This window comes from Wyeomyia smithii, chromosome 2 (assembly GCF_029784165.1).
Source record: "Wyeomyia smithii strain HCP4-BCI-WySm-NY-G18 chromosome 2, ASM2978416v1, whole genome shotgun sequence".
Taxonomy (NCBI): domain Eukaryota; kingdom Metazoa; phylum Arthropoda; class Insecta; order Diptera; family Culicidae; genus Wyeomyia; species Wyeomyia smithii.
Genome location: NC_073695.1, coordinates 100,053,877 through 100,063,150, shown reverse-complemented (window position 1 = coordinate 100,063,150; position 9,274 = coordinate 100,053,877). Strand labels below are relative to the sequence as shown.

At 41.6% G+C, this 9,274-nt stretch overlaps 1 protein-coding gene across 8 annotated transcripts in view; it reads right to left on the bottom strand.

The window, feature by feature from the left end:
• Positions 1–5,251: 5,251 nt before the first annotated feature.
• LOC129720284 (PR domain zinc finger protein 1) overlaps positions 5,252–9,274 on the bottom strand; it is a 149,961-nt gene continuing 145,938 nt past the window's right edge. For all 8 annotated transcript variants that reach the window (XM_055671742.1, XM_055671741.1, XM_055671749.1 and 5 more), the window contains one exon: positions 5,252–9,258. In XM_055671742.1, coding sequence (XP_055527717.1) covers positions 8,729–9,258 — 530 coding nt within the window. In that variant the 3' untranslated portion in view covers positions 5,252–8,728. The remainder of the gene's footprint in view (positions 9,259–9,274) is intronic.

Genomic DNA, 9,274 nt, shown 5'->3' with positions numbered 1-9,274 from the left:
TGAAATCAATCCGTCAAAGACGAGACGGGAAGGTGGATCGATCAGGTAGAAGACGACCTACGGATCCTGCGCAGACTGCAGAGCTGGCGAGCCGTAGCCATGGACCGAGTAGAATGGAGACGACTGTTACGTACAGCAAATTTTGAATTTATGTAGGGGAACTGGAGGCAATATGCCCACGTTTAGAAGAATCTGTCATTACGTTCCCGTTAATACAGAATGTAATTCAAAAAACACTTAAAACTAAAGTTAAAACAGTTTTTTTTACCAAACATGCTCGTTCTGAAGCATAAAATCTATAAAATACGTCGAGATCGTGAAATATAAAATGGTCTTCGAAGCTTTGTTTTTTTCCGTTAGGGGTAATATGCGGATATGTGTGTCCAAAACGCCCCTAAAACAAAAGGTCAGAATTCGTCGCAACAAAGCACATGCGCAAATGTGTTGCTATGACAATTGTTATCCAACGCATGCGCAAATGTGTTGCTATGCGCAGTGCAACAAGATCGACAATCACTTCTATCAGTTTCAAAATGAATTGTTTTTTTCGCTCGAATATAGAAATTATTTTCGCATAGCTTCAACATAAACTGGACATAAAATCTATTAAAACAAGAAAACGTTTTAAGATGTACGGTAGCAAAAATTAAAGATATATTGGTTGCACTGCAAGCGTTTTGTTTATCTTCGCATGGGGCATTTTGACCCGCGTCGAATAGTTTTATAAAAATCGTTCAAACTATTATTTATTTATTTATTTGGCATTCCGTCATAATGACATGGGCTGATTTACAAAGTTTCTCCAATTCACTCGGTTATTAGCTGCTGCTCTCCAATGCCTGGGACACCGTGTACTCTCTGCCAGATCTAGTTCCACTTGGTCTTGCCCTTGCCTCCCTGGTCGTCTCTTATTACCGGATTCGAGGCAAACACCATCTTCGCAGGGTAGTTGTCCGGTATTCTTGAAACATGCCCTGCCCAGTGTATCCTTTAGTCACCTTCTGAATACTTGGTTCACCGTAAAGTTGCGCGAGTTCCTGGTTCATTCTTCGCCTCCATATTCCGTTCTCCTGCACGCCGCCAAAGACAAACTCATCAACTACCTCGAACTCATCTCCGTCGAATGTGTTGCTATGCGCAGTGCAACAAGATCGACAATCACTTCTATCAGTTTCAAAATGAATTGTTTTTTTCGCTCGAATATAGAAATTATTTTCGCATAGCTTCAACATAAACTGGACATAAAATCTATTAAAACAAGAAAACGTTTTAAGATGTACGGTAGCAAAAATTAAAGATATATTGGTTGCACTGCAAGCGTTTTGTTTATCTTCGCATGGGGCATTTTGACCCGCGTCGAATAGTTTTATAAAAATCGTTCAAACTATTATTTATTTATTTATTTGGCATTCCGTCATAATGACATGGGCTGATTTACAAAGTTTCTCCAATTCACTCGGTTATTAGCTGCTGCTCTCCAATGCCTGGGACACCGTGTACTCTCTGCCAGATCTAGTTCCACTTGGTCTTGCCCTTGCCTCCCTGGTCGTCTCTTATTACCGGATTCGAGGCAAACACCATCTTCGCAGGGTAGTTGTCCGGTATTCTTGAAACATGCCCTGCCCAGTGTATCCTTTAGTCACCTTCTGAATACTTGGTTCACCGTAAAGTTGCGCGAGTTCCTGGTTCATTCTTCGCCTCCATATTCCGTTCTCCTGCACGCCGCCAAAGACAAACTCATCAACTACCTCGAACTCATCTCCGTCGATCGTAATGCTACTGCCTAGGCGTTGTCGGTTGGCTTCGGTTCCGCCGGCTAGCATATACTTCGTTTTAGACGTATTTATCTGCAACCCAATCCTCGCTGCTTCCTGTCTTAGACTGGTATACTGTTCTACCACCGCCGCAGTTGTTCTGCCGACAATGTCCATATCATCAGCAAAGCAAACGAACTGACTGGATTTGTTGACAATCGCACCCCGCGTGTTGATGTCCGCTCGATTCATTACACCCTGCAGCGCAATGTTGAATAACTGGCACCTTGTCGAAGCCCCTGCGGGATTCAAATGAACCCGACAATCCAATCGTCGAAGTGCTGCTTCCACCTTTCGGTCACCTCACGATCGTCCGTCAGAATACTACCACCTTTATTCCGGCACATTTCGGCTCGCGGCACAAAGTCTCTGCGTGATGCGGGATGCGTGAGGCTTCTGGTAGAATTTTCGCGTTTCCTGAGAATGATGTAGTTGTTCAAGCTCTGCAAACTTCTCCTCCTCCAGGCGGCGCTTCTTCTTCCGGAAAATTTGGGTTCGCTACATCTACTTCTGTCGGTGTCTTCCCACATTCTGACGAGTGGCACTGCGCATCTTAGCCTCCCGCGAAGCATTCTGCTCATTCATCACCCTCCTACATTCGTCATCGAACCACTCCTCCCGTTGGGTTCGTCTCACATGCCCGATGACGTTCTCCGCTACGCTGTTGATGGCTGTTTTAATTGTGTTCCAACAGTCCTCGAGAGGACCTTCCTCCAGCTGGTCTTCTTCCGGCCGTGCAGCTTCGAGCGAGTGCGCGTAGTTCTCGGTGACGTTAGGTTGCTTCAGTCGCGCGAGATCTAACCGGAGCGGGCATCGGTACCGAATGTTGTTAACAACGGAGAGTTTTGGGCGCATCTTAACCATCACCAGGTAGTGGTCCGAGTCGACGTTAGCGCTCCTATAGGATTTGACGTCGATGAAGTCTGAGAAGTGCCGACAATCAATCAAAACGTGGTCGATTTGTGTTTTCGTCTGATTTGGTAACCTCCAGCTGTACTTGTGTAGGAGGTTGTGCTGAAAGCAGGTACTACGCACGGCCGTGTTCTTGGAGGCGGCCAAGTCGATGAGTCTCAGGCCCATTTCGTTGATCAGCTGGTGCGCGCTGAACCCTCCAATCACCGGTTTGGATTCCCCCTCCTGGCCGACATAAGCGTTGAAATCCCCGATGACGATCTTGATATAATGTTTTGGGCAGTGGTCGTACTCACGCTCCAACTGCGCGTAGGATTCATCTTTGTCGTCTTCGGTACTTCCGAGGTGAGGGCTGTGCACGTTTATCATGCTTATGTTGAAGAACCGGCCCTTGATTCTCAACCTGCACATTCGAGGGCTGATTGGCCACCACCCAATCACCCGTTTCCGCATCTCGTCCATCACTATAAAAGCTGTCCCCAGCTCATGTGTGTTGCCGCAGCTCTGGTAGATGGTATGACGATTCCGGAACGTACGTACCATTGAGCCCTTCCAGCACACCTCCTGCAGTGCTACAACGTCGAACCTGCGGGATTTCAATACTTCGGAGAGCACTCGAGTGCTCCCTTGGAAATTGACGAGATTGGCAGTTCCACGTCCCGAGTTTCCAATCGTTAGTCTGTTTTCGTAGCATGGGTCTGTGCCGATTGTTCCAGTCCGAATTTCTTTGTCCTCGTTCATTACTTGTGAGTGTTTTACGGTGGCGGCTTGTAAGGCCTGCGCACCAACCCCCTGTCTCGTCGGAGGACCATCTTGCACAACACTGGTTAGAGTCCCACGTTGGCACGAGGACGGCAATTGGCCGCCCCTAACCTGGAGTACAGACGCCGTTTTGAGCCGCTCCCAACGTCTTAAAACTTAAAAGAGCCCTCCTTCCCTGTCAGCATACCACCAAGTTCCCACCGGGGTTGGTTACCCGATTTTCCCTTGGTTGCTCGTATCCCAGCTATTACCGCGTGGAGGTTGGGATAGGAGTGGTGGGATAAGAGGCTAAGGACCACGTGTGGGGTCTATTTTATTCCTGTAGGTGCACTTGGCACCGATGGCACGCATTATCCAGCCGTTTACCAGCCAATCGTTCAAACTATTTGAATAATAATTCAATCATGTAGTTTTACGTTGGTTGCTGAGTACCAAGAACTTGGCCCATAGGAAAGTCAGTTAACCGGTACGTAGTATTGTTATTAGGTGGCGTAATGTCTTACAGAACGAGTTGAAAAAAAATGCAAGAAATAGGCCACAAATGTATTGCCAAATGTATTTTCCAATTTTTGCAGGATTCATGCAATATGGGAACGAGTTGATAATGTAAAATAGAATTGATTAGCTCCTAAATTACTTTAAAAAGGTATGTTTGCCTCGGCTGGGCATTTTGTACACAGTTTCCCTACATTGGCACTCTCCTGACATATGATGACGAATGAGCCGCGAAGTGCAGAGACGGATAGCGGCCGCAAACAGAGCCTTTCACGGTTTACAAGGTCAGCTGAGATCACGCAGCCTGTAATTTGTTATATAAATCCAAGAGTGTATTAAGGCTCTATGAGATAAATCACCCATTTTTGATTTGATGACTTTTAAATCGAAAATATCAATCACAATTACTTTGGAAACCAATATAATGGTTCAAAATCTAGGGATTCATTTTCAGTGGTTTAACTCTCAGTTGGTCATCATTCGACCGATTTTAATTCGGTTCGTTGCACAAGTTTAGCACAAAGATTACACTGGTCAACACAGGTGCATTCCCAATGCTCAAAACGAAAAAAAAAAAATAAAAATTATAGCTATTCAACCATTCCTGTGAATTTTGGTGTCTCTAGCCATTGCTGATTTTTCAGGGACTTAAATGAGTTTCCTCGTAAAAATAACGTTAAAGCGACGGACCCTGCGAGCAATTTCTATATGACACTCTCACGTAAGTTGACGCGTTTTGGTAATAGCTAGGGTCACCAAATTCATAGGAATAGTTGCAGTGGTAGGAATGGGTTCATTTTGTCGACCAGCGTCATTATCGTCCAATCAGGTATTGAGTTATTTGAAATTTGTAGTAACTTCAATAGCATTATTTTAAATGCTAAGAAAAACTCATGCAATTATTTTCAAAACGATACGAATGGTTTTCGATGTAGACTCCCGTATTAAAGTTGGAGAGTATATTATTTCTTTTTTCTCCAATCGTCAAAAATATGCGTATACTCATGGACGCAAATGTGTCCAATGAAAATTACGAAAAATAAAATCGGCTTTCAATTCTGTCTCTTGCTATTAGTAGAACATTCACCCAGGTTTGAACACATTCTCAGCTATCATAAATTACAGAAAGGTGTACTAACAAATTATTCAGATTTTAGGCTATGTACTCCTACTCAGACTTACAAAACATTATTTGACGGACTATGAAGTTGACTTATTTTACAAACAGTGGTTTTGGTTTTGTAGTTCGCACAGGAATAAAACGGCTGTTGTTTTTCAATGAAGATTTTATATTTTTATAAAGTTTTTCCATAGCATTATCGCTTCAATAATTATTATCGTACTTTGTTTTTTAAACTGTTACCTTGAAGATTATTTGCTTTATAGTTGTTTTTAATCCAATTTTATACAAATTCAGTACTGTTTTGGTTCCTACGGACTAATGATGCCTTCCTAGTTGTGAAGTTAATATTATTTGCAGGTGTGCCTGTGTGTTTCTGTGTGTCTGTCAAGCGACCATCTCTGGTGCCGTTTTTAACTTCTTCACAATTCAATTTTGTGTAGTAAAAAACTCAGATCTGTACAATTGCGGTTGCATTGGCCCTGCACCGGTAACGAACCCAATTTTGTGTTCCGATTCTAAGCTGTCATTCTGTGTCTTTGATTGCTTTCTAACCATTTTGTTTGAACCGCTAATATTAGAAAATTCTCCCGTAATCGGGCAAATGGCTTCGACATACAGAGTAGAAAATTTTACCGAACAAACCGAAAAAAGCTGCCTGCGTTATCAAAATAATGTGAGGGTGTTAAAAAACTAGTCAGAGCTTGGTCTGTTCATACCTCTACTATACTTAATCAGTCAATGCACCTCCTCTTAAAAGGAATTTGGAGTTTGTTTCATGCTCCTCGCAAGTGTTCTTTTTTTGCGTAATACATTTGCTAATCAATCCTTGCTGTTGGTTTGAGACAAAGAAAACCATTACAATAGTATTTATTGCAAAGCCTTTGTTTCACGGGGTTCAATCAACCTCACACGAGTAACCAGCAACAAACAACTCAAAAAGAAACATGCTAAATGATCAACATTTTGCCCGAATGCCACTTCAAACTCGGTTATCTTAACTTTTTCATTGTTATCATTTTTTTTTATTAAATAAAAGATTTTTGATACATTTTTACTTTCTTTTGATAGAAAAATCTTATTTTATTACATTTCTTCATCGCTCCAATGTACACAGTACACAAGTTTCTATTTTTTTCTGCTCGTTAATTTACAACATGCAAACAAAACTAATAAGAGTTTAACAAACATCAGCCTCACAAAACTTCAGGTGCGAGTAATGGTGATAGAGGGTAGCGTGCGGAGACGAGGGTGGTAAAAATGGGATGGGTTCAACAGAACGGTGGGATGTGCTTGCGTTTTTGACCTTTTTCTTCTGCTTTTAATGACAAACAGTTAAATCTTGCTGAATTCTGCACACTTTTAGGATTCCGTGCGATTGGTTTTACGGTTGTTGTTTTCTCTAGGGAACTTTCTGTTTGGCTATTTTTTGACTTTTAAATTTTTTGCTAAATCTTGAACATTTCCTCTTTTTTTTTTGCTACGTTCGTTTTAAGCTGCCAGATTTTACAAAACATTGGATAGAGTTATTCTAGAGCCTTATTTCGATCCTGCTGGGAGCAATAACAGAAGCTCAGCTGGATTTTAGAGAAAAGCAGTCTACCTAATTCAGCTTGCATAGTAAAAGTTTGGTTGGATAAATCGGTTAGATTGTTTAGTACTGTGTCTACACTGTGTCAGTTCTGCATTGTTTTTTGGCCACCGTAAATTGTTCCTTCAAAGTGTTCGCTTTTGACGCTAACCGCTAACTGGTTCGGCTTTAGCCGAGAATATTAAAAATATCATTTAATGTTTCCTTTGTTCGCTTTGTTAATCTTAATACAATGTATTTTTTTTTCTTTTAAATGTACTGGGTTATCCTTAAATCTGAGATAAAGAGTTAAACTTTTGTTCGAAAAACCTGCAAATAATGTAGATTTTTCAAGTTCTTCCCTTGTTTCTGGAAAAAAGCACCGATCTTCAGCTAACTGTAGGTTATCGTTATTTATGTTATTCAGTGTTTTTGCTCAATTTTATTGTTTTTTTTTCTTTCTTACTACTTGCTTTAAATTTATTATTTAACTTGTAGATTTTGTTTTGCAATAAATGTACAGAACCCGGTCCTGGTCGCCAAAACAGAGACACTGCTGGACGCGGACACGGGTGTGGAAATTCGTCATTTTTCTCTCCGCTGCAATTTGCTTGCTGTGTGTGTGCTACTTTCTGTTTACTTATTTGCCCGATTAGATTAAGCTAGGTTCGTACCTATCGTATTAACGCTTTTCTTATGGACAGCCTTCTGGGGAATTTTCCTAAAAACTCTAAAGTGTGTGTTTGGTTGACTGCCGACAGACTGAGTGATTAAAGGTGGAACAGTTTGGCGTGTTTTTACACAAATTTTTCCAAATGAAATGTTTCATGAAAATTTATTTGTTTGAAAAAAAAAATAGTTTAAAAATAATAATTTCCGTTGAAAATAATTTTTTTCACTGCTTCAAAATAATTGTTCTGAAAATCGTTACAAGATAGAACATACCAAACATTTCGTCCATCTTTCCGAATCATTCCCGCGGTCGCCATGCAACCATTCCACAACCGTACCTTCTGTGTGAGCATTCACTACAACTAACGACTAATTAAAAAAAAAAACAAAAAATACTATACCAACTTTTTTTGGAAACTTATTGCCAAATCTTTACCTTCACTATACACGATTGATGATTTGATTAAAGTTAATAAGGAAAAAAAAATATCAGTCTGTTGGTCGTATGAATTAGTGTCATTCTTCTATTTCTCCTTCTCCTTTTACGTTTTTATTCTATCCTCCAACCGCCCTCGCCCATCAGTTGCGGCGATCCGCTTAAAATACATCAAACACGTAACCACTAGGCGTTCTAAACCAAAGGAAAAACCAAACTTTAACTATTCATCAGCCAATGTTTCCCTAAACTACTAAACAATACAGTTGCTACAATTTTGGAACATTCACAAATACTTGCTAAAACTGGGGCGATGAAGATGATTATGGTACTAACGATAATGATGATGACGATGCTAGGGATGATGATAATGATATGAGAGATGACAGTGTCCAGTGTCCTGCTCGGGTTCGATCAACGCCAACGCACTATTACACTATATTTACAGAGACGTGGCAGCCGAAGAAGCTTCGCACTTTTTGGTCAGCTGTCCGCTATGAGAATGTTTACTGGTTCGATTGAAAGTTTCAAGAAAAATGACAAACTTCAGTACTATTCCCCATCCTACTTTCTCTCTCTCTCTCTCTCTCTCTCTCTTTTTCAGCTTCACGTATAATTAGTAAATCTTAAGAACACTTAACAATATGCTTCTTGCTTTCTTACTGATTTGCTTCGGCTTGATAATAAGTAAAAAATAAATATATAAATTTACGCTTCTCTTAGCAGCTAGATGAGTGTGTGTGTGCCAGTGAAGGAGATGGGAAGAATTTTTTGTTGTTTGTTGGGGGAGAGTAGCCTTAAAATTAGTATTCACAGTTAAATCCTTAAATCTTACACGCGAGAAAGATCATCATTTGCTTGCAAATAGGTTCTGCTGTTTAACCGGTCACACGAATAACGCTATCCTGGCGCCGGGCCGCTGGAGGGCCCGGGCCCATAACCTGGAGCTACGTGCACTCGATGATCATCGGTTGGCTGGACTCGATCACGCTTGGTCGGCTGGTCGGTTCGGTGCCGATGCTGGTACTGTTATTGGAGGTGACAGTGCTCACAGTGCTGCCAGTGTTGACGCTTTGTGAAGGTTGCACATGATGAAGCACTTGCTGCGGTGGCGGAGGTGGAGGTGGTCCTTGCGGTACCAGTGGACCTCCCAGGTAATGCATCTGGCTGCTGCCGTTGATGATGTTGCCGTTGAGAATATTGGGATTGTTGTTGTTGTTGTTGCTATTATTGCTACTACTGCTACTAATCGTTGACGAGTGTTGAATTTTGCCTACTTTCTGGATTACTGCTTCGGGCCCTGGGTGACCCTGAAAAAGGTGTCCCGGATGATGGGATTGTGGTGGCATGCTAAGCAGATGGGTAGGAGAACCGTGATCAGCAACATGCCGAAGCTGAGGTGATCCAATACTCGCCGGATGATTCATTTGTTGCATTTCATAGTATTCTCTCGGCTCATTTTCCTGCTGATCTTTATCTAAATCAAAGAAATA